At 42.3% G+C, this 23,239-nt stretch overlaps 2 protein-coding genes across 14 annotated transcripts in view; both read left to right on the top strand.

Annotated features, from left to right (window-relative positions):
• The window catches only part of KAT6A (lysine acetyltransferase 6A), a 28,606-nt gene extending 13,760 nt beyond the window's left edge, over nucleotides 1-14,846 (top strand). Inside the window, exons 9-18 of the mRNA XM_015883103.2 lie at nucleotides 599-717; nucleotides 905-1,020; nucleotides 2,778-2,919; nucleotides 3,345-3,506; nucleotides 3,658-3,751; nucleotides 4,464-4,695; nucleotides 5,482-5,686; nucleotides 5,884-6,573; nucleotides 7,087-7,405; nucleotides 9,634-14,846. Coding sequence (XP_015738589.2) covers nucleotides 599-717; nucleotides 905-1,020; nucleotides 2,778-2,919; nucleotides 3,345-3,506; nucleotides 3,658-3,751; nucleotides 4,464-4,695; nucleotides 5,482-5,686; nucleotides 5,884-6,573; nucleotides 7,087-7,405; nucleotides 9,634-12,221 — 4,667 coding nt within the window. The 3' untranslated portion in view covers nucleotides 12,222-14,846. The remainder of the gene's footprint in view (nucleotides 1-598; nucleotides 718-904; nucleotides 1,021-2,777; nucleotides 2,920-3,344; nucleotides 3,507-3,657; nucleotides 3,752-4,463; nucleotides 4,696-5,481; nucleotides 5,687-5,883; nucleotides 6,574-7,086; nucleotides 7,406-9,633) is intronic.
• Nucleotides 14,847-18,661: 3,815 nt separating this feature from the next.
• The window catches only part of ANK1 (ankyrin 1), a 49,729-nt gene continuing 45,151 nt past the window's right edge, over nucleotides 18,662-23,239 (top strand). For 10 of the 13 annotated variants that reach the window (XR_014932376.1, XR_014932374.1, XR_014932375.1 and 7 more), the window contains exon 1: nucleotides 19,452-19,592. Coding sequence is in view for 9 of the 13 variants with exons in the window: in XM_032448905.2 (XP_032304796.2) it covers nucleotides 19,467-19,592 (126 nt within the window). In the remaining 4 variants the exon portion in view is untranslated. Of the gene's footprint in view, nucleotides 19,593-23,239 lie in introns of all 13 variants that reach the window. The other 3 variants (XM_085510542.1, XM_015883108.3, XM_085510541.1) reach the window with 2 other exon arrangements.

The raw sequence follows: 23,239 nt of genomic DNA, 5'->3' as shown, positions 1-23,239 counted from the left end.
ATGTAGAAGTATGAAAACATGTTTCAGAAAGACTTTTTTCTGATCAGGCTTGCATGCAAACATTTCTTACCTTTTCCTACCCCATAGAGGAGCTTGCTTCATGCAGTGCTTGTCTTCCTGCTGGAGAGCATCCTTCCTTGAACATAGTTCTACTTTGCTTGGTTTTTTTAATTCTGTTTGCTGGGGTTGTTAGTTTTGGTTTGTTGGTTTACTTTGTTTTGTGGGAGGGTGTTGCTTGGGTGATAAGCATCCTGATTTTAGTTGTAGCAAATATAGCATTTAAATAATTGTTATCCTTGTTTGTGAGAGACAAGAGCAGCAGTAAGCCATTTATCCACAGTGGTCTCATTAGTACCATGATGGCATTTGTAACATGAAAACCTAAGTGATGAACTTTGGTTAAATATCTGACATTCCTTCTCGCCTGGTTTGAAATTCAGAAATGGTTTTTCTTTTGTTCCCAGATCTAAGTAGAAAATGTTATTACAAAACTCAACAAAGTGTCTGAACGCAGATAGAGGCTGCATCATGCTGCACTAAAAAGTATGTGCTCCTTTGTAAATATAGGTAATGACAAGTTTTTTTCTTTTTTTTATAGACAATCAGGATGGCTGGGATGGAAAGCAGGAAAATGAAGAGCGTTTTTTTGGAAGCCAGGATGTCTTAACTGAAAAAGATATGGAGTTATTTAGAGATATTCAGGAGCAAGCACTGCAGGTAAAGATAGTTTTCCAGTGTTCAGTGGAAAGTACCTTACTCTTAAAAGAGGAAAAATTATGCTGTGGAGTATGGAGTTCAGATTAGTCAGTTTGCATTGAAGCTATGTGAGCATTGTAATTTATTTTAGCTTAGAAATCTTTCACTTGGAAAAATAAAAGTTTTTGTGATTTTCCTTCTTGCATAGAAAGTAGGGGTGACTGGACCTCCTGATCCACAAGTTCGGTGCCCCTCCGTCATCGAATTTGGCAAGTATGAAATTCAGACCTGGTACTCTTCCCCATATCCACAAGAATATTCGAGGTATGACTGAACATTCTTCTTAGTTCTGCTTCAGTGTTTATGGGAAAGCTGCATTCCAGCAGGTGTAGAGCTCTTAACAAGATTCTGTGTAGGACAGAGGAAAAGTACACATAATACAGATACTTTTCATGTTAGTTGGTAGATGTCTTAATGTTTTTTCAGACAGACTCAGGTTATAAAGTTTCTAACAACCTATATATACTCTTAGCCATGGGAGTGTATAATTACATGGATTCTCACAGGTCTGAGTTACTGCACTGCAGAGAGAGCAGCCTCAGCTACATGATAAGAGTATTTTGATTGTACTTGATTTGAGAACTACTACAGTAGTTCTTTACACATGGAATCATCATAATAGAAAATAATAAAATTGTTGAGGTAATAAAATGTTAACCACTTATTAAATGAGCTTGTTAGAAAAGGCTGTATGCTATTTAGGACTTCAAAGAGAAAAATAAGTAGAAATTTAAGATGAATCACTTTTGATGTGTTATTTTTATGCTGTTTGGTGTTCAGCACATCTATAAATGTTTTGCATTGTGGTGTCTCAAAGGTTGTTGCTGTGATGTTTTGATGTTCTTTTGATGAATAACTTTGCAAACTTGTCTTAACAGTAAACTCTCCCAACATAAAGTTGATTCAGAAAGAATAACTTCCAAAGGCCTTAGCTAGAGAGAGAAAATGAAGTGAAACTTATTATTCTACCATTTCTACCACAGAGCATGTGGTCTGTCATCAGGAATTATTCTAGCTTTGCTAAAGGCGCTGGGGGTAACTGAGAAGAGTAGATCTACTCAAGCTGGAATTAAATCGCAGTAGTATCAGGATATTTGCATTCAAATTGTTTGGGTCGATATATATCACGGGGTTATCCCTGGATCAGTCCATGACAGGGGGCACAGGCCCCAAGAAAAAGAAAAAAGGAGAAGCAAAGGAGTGATGGAAAGAAAAAGAAAAGGAAGGAGTTTGCCATGTGACCCAGTCGGAACAGTCCAGGAGAGGGGGAAGGGCAGAGAGCGAGCATATCGTTTTAACTAAGAGAAAACACAACGGCAGCGATCCAAGGAAGAGCTGGAATTGACCAAATGTAACCAAATCAAACCAAACGAGAGAGACCAAAGTAGGAGTCGAACCATGGCAGTACTCCCCCTCCCCTCCAGGAACCCAAAATCACCCAAATGGTGGTAACACGGAACCAGGACACAAACTCTTTAACTGCCACTGTTCTGTGTGATGTTCTGATGTGGAATAGCAACAACAGAAATCACAAAACCACAACAATATAATATGAAAAATTATTTTAAAAGAGCTTGATGACATTGCAACGCTTTTCTCAGTGTATACCGTTGCTTTTTCCACAGACAGAAGCAGGAGAACAAGAGCTGTTTATTTAATTCATTGTAGCATCACTAGTTTAAAACTGCTATTTGTTGTTATTTATCTAGTATGTTAATTGATGAATTTATTTCTTCTGGTATAATAATGTAAAAGTAATTAGGTGGGATATTAAATACTACTTTTTTTTTATACGTATTTAATCTAGAATAAGTAAATGTTGTGACTTGAAGCACAGTAAGGGTGCTGGGTTTTTTTTTTTGCACGAGTAGTGCACACAAGTTTGCTCTATCATAGAGTCATAGATCTGTGATTATATATATAGGTTTTGTTTTCATCAAGTTTTTTATCTTCAGGAGTGAGGAATTTCATATGAAATTTGTTTTCTTCAGTCTTCAATTTTTCTTTACCTTTGTTTATAGGCTACCCAAGCTGTACCTTTGTGAATTCTGTCTAAAGTATATGAAAAGCAGAACTATTCTCCAACAGCATATGAAAAAGTGTGGCTGGTTCCATCCTCCAGCCAATGAAATTTATAGAAAAAACAATATTTCAGTCTTTGAGGTAAGTTAAGAAACTAAGCCTCTCACTGTTATCTCTAAAGCAGAGTTTTTAGTATCCAGTAGTGTGATAAGTGTTCTGTAGCCCTCCAGATCTTCATTTTTTTTAAACATTCACATGCGAAAAGTGAAGAGGTACAAGCAAGCAGCAGTTGCTGACCTTTTTTTAATGGATAAACAGTCTGTATACATAAGAGAAGGCATATACATTTTAGAGAAAAGAGTTTTAAGTTCTCTTTTAAATTAATGAATTTAACAGACTTGGCCAGGGCTCTTATGCTGTGAAATTTGAAATCTCATGAGATTGTACCTGTAACACTGAAGCTTTCATTTTGTGTTAGGTGTTTCAAATGCACACGGGTACCCAGATGAAGCATTTCTTTGTATGCCAGCATTTAGAGTGACATAACTTTTCCTCATTTTTCTAAGGTGGATGGCAATGTCAGCACTATCTACTGCCAGAATTTGTGCTTGTTAGCCAAACTCTTCCTGGACCATAAGACTCTTTATTATGATGTGGAACCATTTCTTTTCTACGTGCTGACACAGAACGATGTCAAGGGTTGTCACCTTGTTGGTTACTTTTCCAAGGCAAGTATTTTAGTACTTCAGACTTGGAAGAAGCTTCATAGTTAACTCAGTTTTCATTAAAAGTAATTAGGGAATTGTGTGGAATAACATCTGGTATTTATGTTCTTTTGTTTTTAAAATGTGCTACCTTTATTCTTTTTTTCCTCAACAGGAAAAACACTGCCAACAGAAATACAACGTTTCCTGTATAATGATTCTTCCGCAGTACCAACGTAAGGGCTATGGCCGGTTCCTCATCGACTTCAGTAAGGAATTTATTTTGTTTTGCTTTTTGACTCTTTTTCTTTACACATTTTAAAGAGGAGTTTATCTTGGGTGGAGGATGCTTATCTATTTCTAATTTAAAAAAATCTCAGGAGAGGGGATATTGAAGTTCACAGTCATCTGAACTTAAATGGCTCTCTTAATTGGTAGGCTTAAATTCTGAAGAAAAATTGATATTTTTTCTTCTATCTCATGTGTTCTGTTTCCATAAGCTGGAAACTCCAGGCATGTGTCAGTGTAGAGGTTTTGCAGAAGCTTACCTTGTGTACGTAGTTATTTATATAGAAAGCAAACTGTAAATCTGCAATCTGTTGAAACTTGATTGATTGAATGTGTCTTAAGCAAAAGGTAGCCATAGCTAGGCTTTAATTTAGTTTTAAGAGCAACAGAAGTGGCTGTTTTTCAGCAGTGGATGTTCTATGAATGTTCTCACGTTCTTAGAGAAATCCATATGTTCACTGGAAAACTTGCTGTTCTAACTATACCTCTCATTTTGCTGACACAGACCTCTGTGTGGATGTGCTAATGCTCAAGTTAGTGTCTTGAGGAAAATTTTTCCTTACTTAATTATAGGTTTAGAATAAAAAAAATCCTTGTGCATATAATCTGTTGTTCTCCTAAGAGTACTGCTGAAACAAAGCAACTGAGTGAATTGTCTTGAGAAATCAATGCTTTTTTCCTGTGCTTCCTTAGGCTATCTGCTTTCAAAGCGTGAGGGCCAAGCAGGATCACCAGAGAAGCCTCTGTCAGACCTGGGGCGGCTCTCATATATGGCCTATTGGAAAAGCGTAATATTGGAGTGCCTTTATCATCAACATGACAAGCAGTTAAGCATCAAGAAATTGAGTAAGCTGACTGGAATCTGCCCTCAAGATATCACTTCCACTCTGCATCACCTCCGAATGCTTGACTTCCGTAGTGATCAGTGAGTACAGTAGTTCTGTTGCATTTCCAAGTAGACTCATATGTATTCAAAGGAAGTGTCTGGGGGCAAACTATGTCTAATAAGCTTAATTTTATTTAATAGTTAGTTGTCCAAATGTTGTTTGTTGAGATCTGTGATGCTTTCTTGTGGTGGAATAACTGTTCAGTGCCAAAGCTGTACCAGATTACTAGCTGTGGAACTCTGCAGCTGTGAAACTTCCAAGTAAGCTGCATCTTTAAAAGAAAGCAAGCTGGTCTCTTAGCCACATTCTCTTGAAGTCCTTCTAAGTAATCAGTAACCTCTGCAATGGAGCAGAAGAGGATCTCTAGAGAGATGTATGTTCTGTTTTCCTGACATTGAGTAGAAGTTTCCCAGTGTTCATCCAAGGTGTCATTAACTTGTTTAGATAATAGTCTAGATCACTGGGAGAAATTAGGTGTTTGGATATAGAATAGAGGTAGTTCACTTGACCAGCAGAGTGCACCAATCAATTGAAATTCTGGGAATTAGTATTAATTCAGACAGTTGCTGTTTTGGAAGTGGAATAATATTCGGTCTTGGTTTGTGTTAAACAGTTGGTGTTAAACTCACTTTAGAGCACTTTATGATACTTTCTACTTTGATACAAAAATAACTAGGGATGTTACTCCCAGGCAGCTGAATTTAACTCTCTGAAGTTACTTACACTGAGATTACATTGATTGAAAGTACCTTATTTTATACCTGTGCCACATGACAACATGTATATTGTGTAGCCTGTTGTTAATCTATGTCATTATTGTTTAGATTTGTCATCATTCGTCGAGAGAAGCTTATCCAAGAACACATGGCAAAGCTTAGAAATAATGTTCGACCAATAGATGTGGATGCAGAGTGTCTGCGTTGGACACCTGTTATAGTTTCCAACTCTGTTGTGTCTGAGGATGAGGAAGAGGAGACAGAAGATGGGGAAAATGAAGAGCAACAACATCATAAAGACTCAGAGTCCAGTGTAAGAGTGAATCTGTTACTTCTATGTAGTGGGGGGAAAGGAGTGGCAGTGGGTGCTGTGACAACCTTGTGCAGGTCAATTCAATTGTTCTCAGATTCTGAAAGGTTGTCCTTGTTACAGTTTAGCAATTTCATGTTCAAAATGTTCCACTATGGCAAATAGAAAGAATGAAATTGACTTGTTTTTATTTATACTAGATGGTAAAATCTGTGTCGTGGGAGAAAAAAGAACAAGAACCCTATTCACCAACAAAGAATGAAAAAAAGCCAGATGCCATTGCTCCCGTCAACTCCACGCGGACAAACAAGCATGTTTTTTCACTGGACAGTCTTCCAGCAAACAGTCAAACATCACGAAGAGGGCGATGGAACCGCAAGGGCAAAAAAGTTCGAGAACCCTTTTGTGAGAAGGAACCAGTATTGCCCATTGAGGACAAAACAGCCATTCCCAGTGAACAATGCATTGAATGCGAGGAGAAATCAGCAGCTTCACGAGGCCGGTGCAGTGAATGTGAGGAAAAGTCATCAGCCTTGCAGGAAAGGTGTGAATGTGAGGAAAAGTCTCCAACCCCAAGAGGCCATTATGCTGAAGATGAGGAAAAGTCCGTGGTTTCCCAAGCACAGTATGGCAAAAATGAAAAATCTGCTGTTCCCCATCAACATTATAGTGAAGGTGTGGAAAGATGGAGAGGACAGATGAAAAAGAACACAGAGCCACTGAAGAATAGGTTCCCAGAGGACTGTGAAAGATTACCCCACTGCTACAGCGATAGTGATAGGGCACTTCTGAGGTGTTTTAGTGAGAGCAGCGAGGAGGAAGACGATGAACCTGTGAGTCCCCGATCAAACTCTCCTCCTGTTCTTACCAAACCAACGTTAAAACGAAAGGTCTGTGCCTTATTTCTTCTTGTTGTCTCTGACTGTATTATGTAGCCTGTTTTGTCAGTATGCTGGTGGTGTTTTGAGGGTCAGTGCAATTCACGAGATAAGTATCAAATGTACAGGTAGCATCTGGTCAGTATGCTAGAACTCTGGAGAGTGCTGTTCTCTTACAGTTAGTGGTCTTTTTTGTTAGATCAGAGGTAATTTTTTTCCCAATTTTTCCTTGTGCTTTTGCTGTTTTCTGGCTTGGTTACTGAAGTTTTATTCAGTCAAAATAAAAATAGATATGCTGCTACTTTTAAAAGAAGTATTCAAAATACAAATACTATGTAAACAACTAAAATCACAGCATAAAGTCTTTGAAATGGTTAACCATAGAGAAGTTGATCCTGTCAACATGAATAAGAAAATCCTCATGGGTGCTGCATTAAGAAGTAAAACTCAGCTGTTAATGTTTTTTAATTTAAGTGTGTTATTTCTGCAGTCAGTAAAACGTCTTCTCCCACCATCTTCTCTTAGAAGCCAGTTCTTCATCGGAAGAGGAGAGTGCGCAAGCGTAAGCACCACAACAGCAGTGTTGTTACTGAAACAATCTCAGAGACCACAGAAGTGCTGGATGAACCATTTGAGGACTCAGATGCTGAACGACCAATGCCCCGTTTAGAGCCTACATTTGAAATTGAGGAGGAGGAAGAGGAAGAAGAGGATGAGGAAGATGAGGAGAATGAACTTTTGTCCAGTGGATACTTTCAGCACTTAGCCCCACAAGACACCCTCAGGAACAGAGCCTCTTCTAAGAGGAAGTCCAAAGATGAGGAGGAGTCTGATGACAATAATGGTATGTTTGGTGGTAAGCTTTAAAAGCTTGGTTAGGCACCACTGGAAGGAGCCTTGTTCCATGCTCTTTGTTGCCCCTCTTCAGGTATCTGTGCCTATTAAGATCCTCCTGAACCTTCTGTAGTCCCTGTTCTCTCAAGCTTTCCTTATAGGAGAGGTGTCATCTTAGTCATTTCTGTAGCTGTTTGCTGGACTTTCTCCAGTACATCCATATCTTTCATGTATTGGGGAGACCAGAACAGGACATGTTTAGTATTAAATTACTCTGTGGAAAGCCCACCATTTACTTTTTTTTCCTCTTTAGAGTTGTTAAGTCAAAGACAGTACAGATAAAAGTACGGTGTCTTTACAAAAGAACCAGTAAAAGCTAATCTCTTGTAGAAAATAGGAAATGTAAAAAGAGAAATAGATTCTATGGATTATAAAAGACACAGATTCTATTTATTTATTTGGAATGTTTTCAATGTTAAAGCATTAACAAATACTACGGAAGTAGCATTTTCTTCTGCCTGCCTTATCTCATCTGGAAGATCCTTTCTTTATTCACATACAGGATATTTTTTGATGGATGACTTCAAGGGGTTGTTAAATTTTGAACTCAGTGTTTAAGCTCATTTTTCATACTCAGAATTTTTTCTAGTATGCTTCTGGTCAGAGGTATTAAAGATAAGTACCTGTCAGAATTCCTTTAGTGTTGTTTTTAGTGGATATCTAAGTTTGTATAAATAGGATCTTTGAAACCTTAGAAATAAAAAAAGTGGCTTACCATGGATGAACTTATTTGTAAGTGGATTGAGTAACTTCTGGAGACACCAAACACTGTGCATATCCAGTTCACAGAGTTGCAGGGTTAAAGTAGAACAAAGGGCAAGAGTAACTCAGTTGACGTATTATTGGTTCTTAAGATGAACTTTTTTATTACTAGGAACACATTTAGTGTTACCTTTTGAATTCTTTGCATAACTGTGAATTTACATCAGCTCTCTTTGGAAAATGCCAGGAGTGGAATAGAGTTGGACTTTTGAGTTTATTTGTTTACTGTTTTATGGGTAAATATTAAAGAAACAGTGTTGCAGCTGACAAAAATAAGAAAGGATTTGGTAAATGAAGTGAAGGACATCTCAGTGGCATACATAGTCTGTGAGAAAGTATTTGAAGTTCATGTCTAGTAATCAAGTGAACATGGTATTCTAGCTCAAAGATTTGGATGACCCTTAAGTATATGAATGGGGAAATTTCAAGTGGAGCAGAGACACCTTGTCATCTTTGGTGAAGCTGCTGCTGCTTTCCCTACTGTTATTCACACTTGATAAGAGAATCAGTAAATTGAAATATTTCAAAGAACAGTCGTGGGTTAATAAAGGCACTGAAACAAATTTTCTATTATGATAGATTCAAAGAATACAGTCAACTTGGATTATAAGCAGAGGCAAGAGCAACTTACTACTTTTGTTTACCTATGTGAGAACTGTTAATTGGTAAGAATGATTCTCTGTCCAGCAGATAAAATAAAAACTAATGCAAAAGCAGATTAAGAAGATTGAGTGTCTGACAACCAAAATTCAGATGATAAAGTGTGAATATTGACTAATGTCAGTGCAGGAATTTTTCAGAAGTTGATTGAAATGCCACTGACTATTGCTTGTAATTGACAGGTTCAAAACAGAATTGCTAAGGGGGAGGCCTTACAGCGTTTGGTAAATTCATTAAACATCAATTTCTGATAATATAGGATGTGGAACTATTACAGTATTTGAAAAGCTACTGAAATACAAAGTAATATTTCATCCAGTAAAAGTCAGGTGAGAGAGGAATTTTGATTCCATTAAGTGTTTTCTTAGGATAAAAACAGCTAAATTCAGTCATCTGTGTATTTCTGTAGGCATTCAAAAATATAAGCTGTGACAAGGTAAAAATATGTCATTTCTGCAGCAGATGCACCAAGTACAGATCTAAATGGAAGCATAACTTTTATTATAACATAGCCTCGTGTTTAATTTGACTTGTTTATTAAAGACTCAGGTCTTTGACCATGTAAAATCTTGAAAGCATTGCTCTTTGAAAAAGTAGTGTGCTTTGCAACTGCTGATGAGCAGACTTTGATCTTTCTTACTACCCATTGCAATATCTTGCTAACCTAGAAATCTAAGTTGGTAAATATGATAGAATGCTTGGTAAAGTTTCCATGAGTGCTCAGGGTGAACAGCATTTTTCTGTTTGTGTTTTTAGATACTCCAACTTTGAAACCATTATCTATGCTGAGAAAGTGTGAAGCAAATGATTCTTCACTTGATCCAGATACTTCTACACCCATGAAAAAGAAGAAGGGATGGCCAAAAGGCAAAAGCCGAAAACCAGTCCATTGGAAGAAGAGACCTGGTCGAAAACCAGGGTTTAAACTGAACCGGGACAAGGTGCCACCATCAGTTCAAGGAGAGGGAATTGATGCAGTGATAGCTAATTCAAAAACAGGGCGTAAGTCCAAAATTTCAGATAAAGAGGAAGGTGTTGAGCAAAAAGAAGAGCTGCCTCTTAATGAGGAAAGGAAAGAGGAAGATGTGACTATGGAAGCAGAAGAGGTTGGAGAGGGAGAAGAGGAAGATGCAGCCAGCAGTGAAGTAAGAGCAGTTTCTCCAGTGGACAGCAGCAGTAGTCCAGTGCCTGAAGTTAAAGAGCCTGAAATAGAAGAGGAGGTGGAGGAGAAACCACAGGTATTAGAAGAGCAAAGGCAATCAGAAGAAGAGCAGCAAGAGCTAGATGAGCCTGAGCAGGACCATGAGGAAGATGATGAAATTGCAGCAGTGGCAAATCAAAATGAGGACCATGATGCTGATGATGAAGATGATGGTCATCTGGAGTCTGTGAAGAAAAAAGAATTGGAGGAACAACCTGTAAGAGAAGGGGTGAAGGAAGAACCTGATGTTCAGGAATGTTTTTTAGAAACAAATATACCAAGCAGTAGAGAAGATGCAAAAGGAAAAGATGAAGCAGAGGCAGATTCTGAGGAAGAGCAGGCTTCCAATGAAACATCAGTGGGCTCAGAGCATGTCCCTGGGTCTGAAGATGATCGTGAAGAAGATCCAAGTAATAAAGAAGGTTTGATTGAATTAAAAGAAGAGGAAGAGATTCCTCATAGTGAACTAGATCTCGAAACTGTTCAAGCAGTCCAGTCCTTGACGCAGGAGGAAGGCAACGAACATGATGTAGCTTACCAGGACTGTGAGGAGACTCTTGCTGCTTGTCAGACTCTGCAGAGTTACACCCAGACTGAGGAGGATCCTCAGATATCAATGGTTGAAGATTGTCAGGCCTCGGAACACAACAGTCCAATATCCTCTGTTCAGTCCCACCCCAGCCAGTCTGTTCGTTCTGTCAGCAGCCCAAATGTGCCCGCTCTGGAGAGCAGTTACACCCAGATAAGCCCTGAACAAGGATCCCTGTCCGCACCCTCTATGCAGAACATGGAGACCAGCCCCATGATGGATGTGCCTTCAGTATCAGACCACTCTCAGCAGGTGGTGGATAGTGGCTTCAGTGACCTTGGCAGCATTGAGAGCACTACAGAGAATTATGAAAACCCAAGCAGCTATGACTCCACTATGGGAGGCAGCATTTGTGGAAATAACTCTTCTCAGAGCAGCTGTTCCTATGGGGGACTGTCTTCTTCCAGCAGCCTCACACAGAACAGTTGTGTTGTCACTCAGCAAATGGCAAACATTGGCAGCAGTTGCAGCATGATGCAGCAAAGCACTGTCCAGCCTGCAGCAAACTGTAATATCAAGTCACCTCAGAGCTGCGTCATAGAAAGACCTCCAAGTAACCAGCAGCCAGCAGCACAGCCTCAACAGCAGCAGCCCCAGTCACAGCAGCCACAGCCTCCACCTCCACCCCAGCAGCAACCTCCACTGTCCCAGTGTAGTATGAACAACAGCTTCACCCCAGCACCTATGATCATGGAGATACCTGAGTCTGGAACCACTGGTAACATAAGTATCTATGAGAGGATTCCAGGGGATTTTGGGGCTGGGAGCTATTCACAACCATCGGCCACGTTCAGTTTAGCCAAGTTGCAGCAGCTGACAAACACCATTATGGACCCTCATGCCATGCCTTATAGCCATTCTCCTGCTGTGACTTCCTATGCAACCAGTGTTTCTCTGTCCAACACAGGATTGGCTCAGCTAGCTCCCTCTCATCCCTTAGCAGGCACACCACAAGCACAAGCCACCATGACACCCCCACCAAACTTGGCATCCACCACCATGAACCTCACATCACCTCTGCTTCAGTGTAACATGTCTGCTACCAATATTGGCATTCCACATACACAGAGGTTGCAGGGGCAAATGCCAGTCAAGGGGCACATTTCAATTCGCTCTAAATCAGCACCCCTGCCCTCTGCAACCGCACACCAGCAGCAACTCTATGGCCGCAGCCCACCTGCTGTTGCCATGCAGGCTGGCCCTCGTACGTTGGCTGTTCAGCGAGGTATGAACATGGGGGTCAACCTAATGCCAACCACCCCATACAATGTTAATTCCATGAATATGAACACCCTTAATGCCATGAACAGCTACAGAATGACACAACCCATGATGAACAGCAGTTACCATAGTAACCCTGCCTACATGAACCAGACAGCACAGTATCCTATGCAGATGCAGATGGGAATGATGGGGAGCCAGGCCTATACCCAGCAGCCTATGCAGCCAAATCCTCACGGAAACATGATGTACACTGGCCCCTCCCATCACAGCTACATGAACGCTGCTGGGGTGCCCAAGCAGTCTCTCAATGGACCGTACATGAGAAGATGAGCAAGATAAGCTTGCATCCAAAAAACTTAAATATATAAATAAAGGAACCTTTTATACTGACGAACCAGAGAAAACGGACCTTTTTCCAGTTAAAATATTGCTGTAGATTTAGAGGGATTTTCTTTGGTTTATTTTATTTTTTAGAAAGCTTGGTGGTTTTTGTTGTTGTTGTTGGTTTTCTGGGTTTCTTTTTTTTGTTTGTTTGTTTTTGTTTGTGTTTTTTTTTTCCGGGGGGTGGGGTGGGGGAGGGGAAGAGGGGTTGTTTTCTTTACAATCCTGAAACATTTTACAGCTGAAATCATTTACAGATGTTTTTTAGAGGGAAAACATGCACAAAATGTTTTCATAATTTAAAAAGAGCCTTACTTTGCTGACCATGTGGACAGAATCTGTGTAATGGTGAAATCATCTAATTTTGTTTTCAGATGTATGTCCTCCTCCCTCCCCCCTGTCCCTCCGTATGCATTTCTTTAGCGCTGCAGTAATGTAAAATGTCTGACATCTCAAAGAGTAACAACCCGCCCCTCCAAGCCCCACTTAATGTTCTACTTCTAGCAGGAGGCACTTATTGGGAGAAGTGGAAGGGGACACAGAGGATAAATGAAGCTGTTTATTTCTGCAAGTCAGGAAAAACAATTTATCTTTGAACTTTTCCTGACTCTCGCCTTCAGTAAAATTTGGAGACATGTAAACAAACTATTCACGTTGGTGTTTTTGTAGATGAGTTAATTGAAATTGTATGTTTCATTCTGAAAGTATAATGTACTTTTAAAATGATCCCATTTACAACCCAGGCATGCACGTCTGCACGTGCACACGTTGTCACTCTGAACTACTGGAAGCATCTATGAGCTGTTTGTAGCCATCACGCAGTCATGAGGAGGGTAGGATGATTGCTGGACATAAAACAAAGGGTTACAGGCTCTTCTGGTGAACTGCAAGTCAACCACAACTCTGAGATCCCAAACTCTGCTTTAGTGTGTACTTGGAAATGCTGAGGGTCTTGTTCTGAACCTTTGAGCAGTCTGAGCTCAAAAGCATCTGATTCCAGTGATCTGCCTCTTAGTCTCTATACTTCCATTACCTTGCAAGATAAAATGTGTGTTAAGTGACTTGGTGAGAGCCTTGTGGTGTCCTTGTTGCTCTTCCATTCCTGGTATGGCACAGGCAGTTGCTGAACGTGCCGCTGATAGGGGGGAATCAGTTAAGCTGAACGTTTCCCTGATTCTTCCACTGTTTGAGACCATGTTGTCAGAATCTCCACGCTTTGGATCTCGTGTGGGAAACAAAGGGACTCAGCCTGTTTTACAGGAGTGAAACAGTCCAGACACCGCAGCAGGATGCAGGTGGCAGGATTTTGCTGTTTATTACCGCATAATCCAGTCTGTGTTTCTTTTTTGGCTGCACTGCTTTGATAGAGACGGCACCTGCTGGCACGTCACACGTCACCCAGCTCAAAAAGGGACACCCCTTAATGTAGAGACCTTTTTTTTTTTTATTGTATATGAAGCAGAAATACACATTAATAAGACTAATTTCTTATTTCTTTAAAAAACAAAAAGAAAAGAAAAAAAAAAAAAGAATCTACAAGTTGGGTTTCTTTGTATGCACTAAAATGGACTTTCTTCCAATAACTGCTAACCGTAAAAGGCAGAATTCAAAGGACTTCCTTTTTTCTTTTTTTTTTTTTCCTTTGTTTTTCCTGTTTAGTTCTGAGCACATACAAGGCTGTGTAGGACTCATTTCTCTGTACGTACAATTCCAGTTCCAAATAACCCACGTAAGGAAGCACGTTGTGCTGCCCTCCCTGCACCTCCAGCTGTGCTGCTGCTTCCTGGCTGCTGGGCTGGGCGGTGGGGTGGAATGGATCTGAGACAGGAGGAGAAGCTGTTGAGACGAGGGCCATGAATTCCATTTGTTTGCTGTTCTGTTTGCTTTGGGTTTGTATTTTATTTGATTTTTTAATCAATTGGGCAGCTCCCTTTTCCACAACCTTTGTGACTGTAGAACTATTGTAGAAAAAGAAGTTCTTTTCTATATATAAAAAGAAATTATCCAACACAGTAATATTGGTACCTACCATTTTTTTCACTTCTGTTTAAAAAAAGAAAAGAAATAAATGTATTTTTAGCAAGATAACTTGGGTAATCTTCTAAAAGAAATTAAAAAATCTCACTGTTAGTGACTTTGATGCCTTTTAAAATAAGAGCTTTTTCATTTCATTCCATCTTCAAAATTTTTTATCTTTGTTGTAGAATATTAAAAACTATTTTAAGAAAGAAAAAAAAAAATGTTCTCTTTAAAGAGATCTCTAGAGTGTGTGAATAGGAGCTCCAGATGCCTCTAAAAGCCGCATGTACAAATGATGCTGAGTTTATTCCTGTCTGTTTATATTTGCTTTTCCTGTTTTGTAATCTCTTTGTACTTCGTTCATGGTGACTTGTAAGCTAAGGGGAAGGGGTGCCTGGATGCCTTTGGAATTCTCCATGTCATGCTCCTGGCTGGATGGTCTCCCTTCCTCTACTTGTATGTAATATCACTTTTTTTTCCCCTTTCTAGCAAGTACTTTCAAAAGAACTCTGTACATTTTAACATAAAAAATAAATTATGTTGAGCCATTTTGGATGTCTGTTGTGCTCGTGGATTCTTTTCCTTCTTCTTTTTTTCTTCTTTTCTGGGTCCCGGCGCCAGGCGGCAGCAGAGCTCCAGAGCTGCACGGCTGCAGCCTGCGGCCTCCGCCCGTCTGCATGCAAAGGGGCGGCTGGGTCCTGGTGAAAAGCGCCCTGAGAACCACGAGCTTCCTTTTGAACGGCAGTTCCCAGTCCTCACGGAGGTTGAAACGTCTCTTTTTGCTGGCGATGCTGCATTTAGGCTGACGCTTCTTGGACGCGTTGTCCCCAAGTTTGCAGGTCTGGCTGTGTGAGGACAGACAGCCGCTGCTGTTTGCGATGCTCGGGGCAGCCTGATCTGTTCTGCTTTTGTTTGTCTCTAATGTTCAGAAACGTTCTCATTTACTCATTGAAAGTAAAATACTAATGGAGAACAGCTGGATGTTCTCCACTACTTCGGACCAGCTTTGACTTCTGCAGTTTATGTGCTGAGTGATCGGACCAAAGCATCGTGGTGTTGATTTAGTTAGCTCCAGAATTCAGACTGATCATGGTAAATCAGTGCCATGAAATGAGGTCATGCATCTCTCCTGTAGTGAGATCCTCCTGTCATAAACTGATGGGTAGGGTGAATCTGAGCCTTCTTCTAATACCCTGGTACCAAATGGTGGCTATGTATGCTGTTTTGAAATGCCCTTCAGTTCCTTGGCAGAGATGTTTTCAATGCTTGATTTGATGATCGCCACATTTGGGAGTCATAAACAAAGAGATCTCTTTCAACATCTAAATCCTACTGTCTGTGAAGGCTTAACAGAGGTGAGTGTTTTGGTTTGGGTTTGTTTGGTTTTGGAGAGTTGCCATGCTAAAACGGGTTTTAAATCAGGCAGTACAAGAACCACCAGCATCTTACAGCATGGCGTGAGCAGCTGCTACTGCCTGCTCTGCACTGCCACTGCCAGGTGTCATGCTGTGAACACGGAACAGTTCCATTCAGTAGTGACAGATTTGCTCAAAATTAGCTGTTACGTGGACCAAAATGTCTGTTACCAACACAACATGTAAGGCTGCATACGTTGGAAGCAACACACGGCAACACACAAGCTTTGGCCTTGAAGATTTCAAGGGTTTCAAAGAGTTGAACTGAAAGCTCATAAGTGTGAGATAGGTAAGAAAAGATAAAAAGAACAGAACAATTTAAATCAAGTTCCTGACTCAGTGAGAGAAATCTGTGCTGAGATCCTCCCTCTGCAGCAGCAGGGAATGCAGATGGACTGAGCAAGGCCTGGTTTACAGCAGCTGAGGTGTGGCCTGCAGCGTCCTTCATCTTTGCAGACTGTCAACCAAAAGAGTTTGGCTGAAAACAGCTACTTGAAATTGGAGTTTGAATGTAAAATCCTATTGCCCCTAATATAAAGAACAACAATTTCCACAAGCTGTTCTTCACTCAGAGCAGAGCAGGACTCCAGCTATGCTTCATTCCTGGAAACACCTTGTAGGCAAACAGGACTTTGCTTCTGTACTTCCTTCGCATGAGGTTCTGTTCTGTAGGACGGCTCTATGTGTTGAATTGGCACTTAGTAGCCTTGTTCATTTGTGCAGCCACTTTCTTAAGGGTTCTCCTTGCTTTCCATTGCCAAACCCTTTATCCCGTGAGCTCTTTGCAACAGGGACTGTTGTTGATGATTTCCATTCGTCTGATATGGTAGAATCCCGATCTGTTACCAAGGTACCAGAGATATAGTAGAGATACTCTGTTTTCAAGGAAAAAGTGTTAAATACTGTGCTCTGTATCAAATAATTAAATAAGGTTCTTTAAAGTCTTTTATAGTATTGTGCTGTATACACGCAGGCGGTATCTTTCAGCTGGAAGAGGAGGTCTGTTTACTGTCATCTTCCATTTCTCCATTTCAAAGTGCTGTTGTATTTCTCCACTAGGAACAAGCAGCAACAAGAATATGGTCCATAAAGCGATTTCTTCTTTTCTCTGTATTTCCTCAGCAAGTCATTCAAAGAAGAGAAAAATCAGAGAAAAAAAAGCTGAAGTGGTGACTGAATAAAGGGTCAATCCATTTCTTGCTGCCCCTGAACAGAGTCCTGCCTCCATTCTGAAACAGCAAGAACGCTGACGAAGATGAGCTCTTCCTCATGTACAGCAGATCTCCGTGGTCACTTTTTACCAACCATACACCACACACCAGCACAATAAAAGCTCAACATCGACCCAGGGCAAATGCTTCACAACTTCCATTTGTAAGCCTCTGAGGAGGACAACCTCATGTATATAGCAGAGAGAACGAATTCCAGTTAATGTGGACTCTTAAATGACACTGTCAACATTCAAAATGGATGTTTCAAATTGAATGTCCGTGGTCATTTTTTGCATCCTAGTGTAGGCAAGACTGCAGTTACTCTAGGACTGACCTTGTCCCCTCTTGGTTTGTATTAAGAGAGCACGCTGTTGAAATCAAAGCAAACTGCAGAGCTTGGTCCTCAGCAAGCACTCAGACCTGCCCTGGCACAGACAGCAAGAGGTCAGCAGGTGATTGTAGAAACTCTGAGGACAAAGGAGAACTGGAAATAGTCCCTATAGAGGCCATCACAGATGCCCTTGGTGATCTCTCTGTGCATCCAGCTGTAAGACATACACCTCGGTGTGTTAGCAAACGTGACCACTGTTCTTGGGAACCTTTGGCACAAATCCTGTGCAGGGCTGGATGAGTCCAAGCAGCAAATGGTGGTGCGGAAAGGAGGCAGAAAGAGAGAGATGTTCTGAGAAAGCACTGTCTGGAAGCTCCAGCTCTGAATGGAAAGAGTATTGGTTTTTAGTTATTGTAAATATGGTGCCTCTTACCAGCTGTGCATGTGGCATCTCCTGTCTATGCTAAGGAGCATTGTGCTGGGTGGTTTCTATTTAATTCTGTGTTGTGTTGTTTTATACATGTATTAATAAGATGTACAAAGATACGAAGCTCTGACTAAACCTGAGAGTTGTGTTTCTCGAGATGGGTACAGATCAAAGAACTAAAGCTGCTCTTGGAAAATACTTGTAAAATGTGATGATTTCCTGTTCTCAGATTTTATTAGGACCCCATAAACCTTATCTGTGTTCTCACCCATCACATTCTGAAAGAAGCTGAGATACATAGACCTGTTTTCTGTTGTTTGGACTCTTCTTGATCTGTGGATAAAGCAAGATAATAAGGAGGACTTCAAAGGGAAAAGAAATGCAGAAAAACTTAGCCAGAAAAGTGACCTACATTATCTACAGTTAATTTTGCATTTCTCAGCTTCCCATCACTCTAAATAACCTGTAAGTGACTGTCAAGTAGTTGCTAAGGAATAGACATTAAACCCTACTTCCCCATCTTCTGACACAAAAGGGACCTTTCTGCCTAAAATAGGGTGAGCTATGCCAGAAACCTGCAGCATATGTAGGGCAGATGATGCTCCCAGTGCTCTGGGATGCAATGCAGATGGGTGACATTCTGGGGCAGAGGGAGAGCAGAGAATTGAGCTGATAAAAGTCCAGACCCCAGTTTGTTCCCAGACCCCTCCTGCACTGATGCAATCTGCAGGAACAAAAATTAGATCTCTGGGCTACACATCTGATTTCCAACCTGTGGTTTCTTGTGCTTTGGAAGGGTGGCTGCAGGTGAAATGGACAGATGTGCATGAAGAAGGGGTGACTGCCATGACCAGGGATGCTCTGGTGATGCCTGAGTGGGGCAGGAGCTGGGGTCTCTGGTTTTCTTTTCTACAGCTGTGTAGTCAAGGAGCAAACCAAGCCCCTGGTTTCTGTCTCCCATTCACAGCCAAGATCCCTCCCCTCCTGTCGCTGTTCACTCAGTGGAGAGATGTGGGCAGAAAAGGATGCTGTTAAGCTTCACTTTGCTCCAGCATTTGGCACAGGCTTTGCAGTATTGACTGCTTTCTGAGCAGGGATTCTGCCTGCCTTCTAAGCAACGCAGCAATCGCCTACTGCTCCCCCTGAAAGGAGCTGGAATCACAACCAGCCGCATCGCCCGCTGCACAGAGTGACTGAGGGAATCAGAGAGACTGGAATATGTGCCTGCCTCAGCAGCACTGCAGTGGTAGATCCACCGACTGACTACATGCAGGTTACTGCTTTCAATGTATTGCTATGGAAAGAACAGAAGTCGAGATGAAACGCACCAGCCTCCTTTTCCTCTGCTTCTCTGCTGTCATCATGCATTAATTGCTGAGAGTTATTTTTCTTCCTATGGCTAGCTGCCTGCATCTCTTTTCATACTGCAGGAGAGGCAGTGAGGAAGCGAGCACAGAACAGCCTGGTGCCCTGTCCCATCAGGAGGGTTCTGCATGATGTGCCAGTGCAGTCAGGGGCTGCTGCAATGGTGCACACAACCTCTGGAACAGCTGGATTTGGGATTATTAACGCTTTATAAAGGTGTTCTGGACTCCATCTAGCAATTAGCTGAAGACACCGTCTGTCCTTTGGGGCTTGTTGTCTGCTTTCTATCTTCCTCTCGTTACTGCTTTCACATCCATCTGGGTCGGCAGCATTTGAGCTGGAAAGGGACCTTCCTGGCCAAGAACAAGAGTGTGCTGTGCGGAAAGTGCCACCGTGAGCTCTGGAGCAGCTGCAGTCTGACCAGCCATGGCTCAAGCAGCAAAGCAGCTGAAGAAAATCAAAGACATTGAGGCTCAGGCTCTACAGGAGCAGAAGGAGAAGGAAGAATCCAATCGCAAGCGCAGGAACCGCTCTCGGGACCGGAAGAAAAAGGTCAGTGATGCTGGGGTAAGCAGCCCTATATTCAGATGCCTGTGCTTGTGGCAGCCAGTGCTGTTTGCTTTTGGAGGGGAGAGATGATGAGGGGCACTCAATTCCCAGTACAAATCCATGTGCTCTCTGCACAAGAAACAATCCCTACCAAACAGAAGATAACTTTTGGGGCTGGGATTCTGCTGTTTATCCTGACAGTGTAGGGATGGGGGTAGAAAAAAGGAGGGTGAAGGGAGAGAGGAAGTGGAGGGTTTGTCTAAGCATCAAATTCTCACGCAGCCCATTTCCAAGTCCTTTCGACATATGTCAGTAATGGATTTGATCTCTGGGATAAATTTTCTGTCTTTCAGCTTCATTCAGTCTCACAGAGTTGCAGAGGAGGAGGCGACACCTCCCCCTTCTCCCAGTGAAGAATGTTTCTAGTATTCTCTCTGTGTCCTGCTTCCAGCAGGACACTGCACCCAGGGTCCAGTGACAGCCACCTGGGGAGAAGGAGCAGTTTTGTGCTGCTGCGTAGCACAGGCAGCCTTGGTGAGGGGGATGTGGATCATCCCTGCCAGCAAAGGCATCGCACTCACTGGCCACCGGCACGTAGGGGGCCAGGAGCAAGAAAAGGTGCCTTTTCCTCTCTGCAGACATCAACACGCTGTAGCCTTGGCTCTGCAAGCTGTTCTGAGCTGTAGCTCTGTTCTGGGAAGGCACTGTCAGTTTTTTCTTGCTGCCAGCTTTCCACAGGAGCAGATGTGTGGCAAAGATTGCTTTGCTGCCCCTTGAAGATCTTCTTGTTCTTCTCACGACAGGGCCTGATGTCTGTGCTATACACCAATGCAGAGAGGCTATGAGGAATGAGGTGACACCAAGGGTATGTGTGAGAGGAGGCTGTAATACAGAGATGTCTTAATGGGCTTCTCTGCTGTATTTAGCAAAATAATTTGAGACTTCTGCGTGTCTCCTGTGAGCAAGAGGTTTACAGCAGACTTCTGTTGCTTAGAATGTGTCAATAGCTGCTTCTGCACAGCCATGAGAGATGTCCTGCTGAGGGGGCAGAGCAGGCACTGCTGAGCAGCCCTCAGAGTTTTATTCTTCCTGCCCCACTGCCAGACAGCTGTCCCTTTAGGCAGTCTGGGCTAGTCCTGAGCACTGGAATCCCAGTTTCATTCATGTCTTTTTGGAGTGAAGCCTCACCCCTTGTGGCTTTGAGAAAACCATCCTGTTTCCTTCTGCCCCTCACCATGAGTCACAATGTCAGCGTGTCTTAGTGATGGACTGGGAAATCCAAAGATCTCTGTGAAGTGTCTGGGTTTCCTCAGATGGAAAGGACCAGGGGGGACCTTCTTGTCAGTTCTTTGTGAGTGACTTGAGTTACATTTGCTGCCAAGACAGTGACATAAGCAATGGAGTTGGCGAAACTCCCCTAAATAAGCCCAGGGGCTCTGGTTCCCTGAGATGAAACAGGGATCTTGCAGCTGTGAGCATTGCAGTGCACTGTTCAGGACTGTCACAGCATGGGGGGCATGGTGCAAGGTCTTCTTGGAGAATTCAGCAGAATTCTGGCACACTGCAGAGCACCTGAGCTTCAGCTTTCCCTTCCCAAGCATTATGCCCAGGGAATACACTCTGGGAAGGGAGGCTGGGCTTCCTCACAAGACATACAGAGCCCCTGTTGCCCTCCATTTCTTCTGGGACCAAAGCTGGGCTGAGGGATGCTTCTGCATGAGGCTGAGCACTGGGATGTCTGACCAGGGCAGCCCAGGAGGGCTCTATGTTTGCAGAGAACAGTGAATTTGGAGAGAGCAGCAAACACATTCAGCACAGATATAAAGTCTAGAGAGCAGCTTGCAACTGGGTATGAGGCCTTTCAACTACCACACTGGCAAGTTAAACACTGCTTTCTTCAATGATAACTGCTTGCTGCATGCAGGCTCACAGCTTTTCCCTGCAGGGCCTTTTACTCTTCTACAGAGAAGCTTGTCTCTTATGCTATCAGAAGGCAGTTAAGGAGCTCTATTGCGAACAAGGAGATTTTGCTATAGGAAAAGTCTTCTTATCCCTTGCTTCCCACCGCCTGAGTGTCTGCAGTGGTGGCAGTTTATTGTACAAGTCTCTGTTGGCACCACACCGAGGGTTACCAGAACATGTTGGAGTTTCTCATTCTGTTTTGCAGCAGCTGCTGAGGAGGTCTCCATGATGGCTTGGATGCCTGGATGGTGCCTTGAAAGTCTGCGTGCAGCTTACCAAATGTCCATACAGAACAAAATGCTCTCACACTGTTCATCACTGCGGACTGAAAACATTGTTGTGTTACTGGATCCTTCTACTTCTCCACATGTGCCAGCTGGTTGTCTCTTGCTCTGTATGCAAACACAGGCTCCAGTGGGAAAAGACTTTGCCTTGTGTTTGCACAGCGCTCTGTGCCTACGTCCTGATCTATATCTGAGCCCACCATGCACTGCTGCAGTTCACTTTCTTGGTGTCAATAGGGGCAACTAGTCATCCTAAAAGGTGCTAACAAAGCACTGGTGATAGGCAGAGGAAGGAGATAATGGCCACAAGTTCCATCCAATGTAAGCTGATGCTTTCTGTGTCTTGGGGCACGAGTGGTTTGCATTCTGCAGCATTTCCAGCCACTTTTGTGTTGCTGTGTATGTTGTGTGTTCTGTGATACATCCTCAGTATGTTCAGAGTAAGTTTTGCTTGGGCCTCTATTTGCTCCTTTTTTTGTTTGTTTTGAACAAGGAGAATCAAGCCACTTATTTTCTCTTTCACTGCTGTCTGTTTCCTTTGGCATGCAATTGTCCAAGGCTAGGACAGTCTCTCAGTCTGAATTTGTTCAGTATCTCACACAGTACAGACTTGAATGCTAAAGGAAAACGTTTCCTAATAAGAATCTTTTTGTATAAAACTTCTGGCTATTTTTTCTAGTTGCCCATTTCCAGGAAACAAAACAGACTAGTTTGAAGGCATCTGTCTCCCTGCTATCAGATAGCACCTGCACTTGGAGCAGAGGTTCTTCTATGTGCTGCAGCAGGAAATACTTCAGTGCTCTTTACCTTAAATACATCACAGGAGTCAGAAGAAACTCCACTGTTACCTTCTGCCTGAAACTTGATGCTACTGTGCAGTGGAAGTGAGGAGGGGCACAGAGCATCGGGGCAACCAAAGCCTTTGAGAGCCAAGGAGGTACCACTCTGAATGTAACTGGGGTAGCGTGTAGGCAAAGAATTGTGTTTCTAGGAATGGGCACAGTCGTTAGCCATCTAGCTATTATCTAGGCTTAGAAAAGGACTTTGCAAATCACAGCACCATCTTAAATCTTTCTGTGTACTGTGTGTGTGCGAGGCTCAAGACAGTAGTGCAAGGATGAATCTTTTCTGCTATAAATGTCCAGGGTGTCAAGCTGGGAAACTGTTTTGTATACGCAGCTACTGATAGACTGGGGCAAAACTGAGCTCCTTTAAGGTGATCCAATGCACCGACTGATGTCGCAGTGGTGGAGGATTTGCATCCCCCCCTCTGTCTGCCCGGTGTGCCAACAAGGAATTGATTTATGTGACAAGAAGGTAACTGTGACCCTCTGAACACTGTCAAGGTTGTTGGGGAAGCAAGTCCTGTCATGATCTGGGGAGGATTACATCAGCTGGCTGCAC

Source organism: Coturnix japonica, chromosome 10 (assembly GCF_054131305.1).
Source record: "Coturnix japonica strain WE chromosome 10, WE-NBRP24, whole genome shotgun sequence".
NCBI lineage: Eukaryota > Metazoa > Chordata > Aves > Galliformes > Phasianidae > Coturnix > Coturnix japonica.
This window is presented reverse-complemented; position numbering and strand designations above follow the sequence as displayed.